The sequence below is a fragment of the Gadus morhua genome, chromosome 7 (genome assembly GCF_902167405.1).
Source record: "Gadus morhua chromosome 7, gadMor3.0, whole genome shotgun sequence".
Lineage (NCBI taxonomy): Eukaryota > Metazoa > Chordata > Actinopteri > Gadiformes > Gadidae > Gadus > Gadus morhua.
In genome coordinates, this window is record NC_044054.1 from 13480441 (window position 1) to 13482940 (window position 2500).

The 2500-nt window shown below is 48.4% G+C and overlaps 1 protein-coding gene across 1 annotated transcript in view; it reads left to right on the forward strand.

Moving 5' to 3' along the window:
- Nucleotides 1–2500, forward strand: part of LOC115546747 (serine/threonine-protein phosphatase 2B catalytic subunit alpha isoform) — a 29219-nt gene that overhangs the window by 5290 nt on the left and 21429 nt on the right. Inside the window, exon 2 of the mRNA XM_030360477.1 lies at nt 1444–1644. Within this exon, the coding sequence (XP_030216337.1) occupies nt 1444–1644 (201 nt within the window). The remainder of the gene's footprint in view (nt 1–1443; nt 1645–2500) is intronic.

Sequence of the window (2500 nt, forward strand, 5' to 3'; positions counted from 1 at the left end):
GCCTCGTCCTGGTCCTGATGCTGGGACCAGACGTTGTCCTGGCGATGGCTTAGAGGTGCTGGATCTGTCCCTAGTGTCTCCGGTCAAGCATCCATTATTTAACAGACTGTTGATCATGCTGCACTTAAGCCTTAAGGCTTAGCAATCCTCTCTCTCTTGATTAATACGACGACCGCCCTGATGCCCATTAACAGCACCCTGTGATGAGTAGATGCTCCTCAAATAGTACTACTAGCGTAGCACTTCATAAAGAATAGTTTCCATTACATATGGGGGGTTGGAGTGTAAGCTGTATGTATGTGTTTATCTATGCGTGTGTCTGTGTTTATGTGCAAGTGTGGGAGCGTGAGTGTGTGTCTGTGTGTTGTGTGAATCCCGCTCTACACTTATTGTGTAAGAAATTATTAAAATATTACTGCTACGTTAAGTTGATAGGTGGTAGCGGGTGATATTATTTCAGAGGGAACAAGAAAACCAGTGTTTTTTACCATCTTTTATGAAGGTTTATATTTGAAATCCTATAGTAGCACTATAAAGGCTGGGCCTCAACATGCAGAACGTTGTGAATACCATGAATAACATGAATATTTGAATGCTAAATGATAAAATAATATGCCGGTATATATAATAATAATTCTGGAAGGGTAATAAGAACCTACATCCTTCCATTACAGGATATTATGAAAAACGGTGCGGGGACGCAGGCAGTTTACACCGTATAATGTGACTGTTACTACTATGTATTCTTTCTATTGAATGGTTCATGGAGCACAGCATTAGCATAAGGGTTAGGGGTACAATTTAGCAGTCACAGCATTTCAAGACATCAAATGGGAAGGTTCCGGGTGTCCACAATCAACCTGTATGCATCCATGAGCCACATACCAATTTACACATACCTGCACATCATTGGCAATGCAACAGAAAGATTTCTACTGACACAGAATCGACTTAAAGTACTTCTTAAACTATGGAAGGGGAACCAAAGTGGGTCATTATCCAGTTGGGGGGGGGGGGGGGGGGGGGGGGGGTGGGGGGTCGCCACCTGTTGCTACCCCTTTAATGAAAGGACCACTAGTTGGTGGTTGGGTCAGACCGACCCAATTAAATAGTTTTTTAGGTTTGGAGATGGAAATGTTCAAAATGCATTTTAGTTATTTTATCAAACCATCATCACCGTCTCTCATGGCTTCACTAAAACATCCGTTACCAATATCCTTTGTCATATTGGCAGGCGCGCTTGCGCTTAATGCTTGGCAGAACAAAGCACTTTCACCAAGGACACGGGTTGGCAATGGTTGGCAATGTTGTAGTCGATCCAGGAGGCACAATGGTTTGATCACCAAGGCCGGCATGTTCCTCTAAGAACCGCTGTAATGAAGAGTAAACAATGGTGCATGCATGTTTTCACGTCAATACATTGAACCTTCTCTGCCCCCCCAGCGGTCCCCTTCCCTCTGAGCCACCGGCTGACGGTGAAGGAGGTGTTCGACGTGGAGGGGAAGCCCCGGGTGGACCTCCTCAAGGCCCACCTCACCAAGGAGGGACGTGTGGAGGAGGCCGTCGCCCTGCGCATCATCGCCGAGGGGGCCTCCATCCTGCGCCAGGAGAAGACCATGCTCGACATCGAGGCCCCGGTCACAGGTAGGCTCCCCTCTCTCTGCATGTGGGGCCGGTCACAGCTGGCCCTTCACAGGTAGGGGCCCCTCTCTCTATAGTGGGGCCCGTCACAGTGGGCCCTTAACAGGTAAGGGCCCCTCTCTCTGCATGTGGGGCCTTTCACTGGTAGGGTCCTCTCTCTCTGCATGTGGGGCCCTTCACTGGTAGGGTCCTCTGTCTCTACGTGTTGGGCCCTTCACTGGTAGGGTCCCCTCTCTCTACATGTGGGGCCCTTCAAAGGTAGGGTCCCCTCTCTCTACATGTGGGGCCCTTCACAGGTAGGGTCCCCTCTCTCTACATGTGGGGCCCCTCCCAGGTAGGGTCCCCTCTCTCTACATGTGGGGCCCCTCCCAGTCGGCCACGATGCCACGCGGTTGATTCTGCCAGCATCGGCCGGTGGGAGGGAACAGCATTGCAGTTGGAAGTACTTCAAACCTGGAAATTAGAGCCTATCAATATCTTTCCTTCTGGCTAGGACATGATTTGCGCGTCAAAATATGCATTTAAAGTGTTTCATCCCAAAGGGTTGAATATCCCTGAGATTCGGTTGAGTTCTCCTCCTGCTCAACCTCTCTTCCTGCTGCAAGAGGGAGAGTACAGGTTTGCGGATGAAAGTACTTAAAACCTAGAATTTAGATATCTCTTCTTCCGGCGATGAAATGATGTGCATATCAAAATATGCATTTACAGTGGATCATCCAACAGGGTAGAGTATCACTGAGATTCAGACTGCTTCAGCTCACCCTCTCTTCATGCTGCCAGTGGAAGTTTACAACGTTGTTCAACGGATGTGATCTAAAATCAGGAAATTAAAGTCTGTCAGCCCTCATTGATGCTGAAC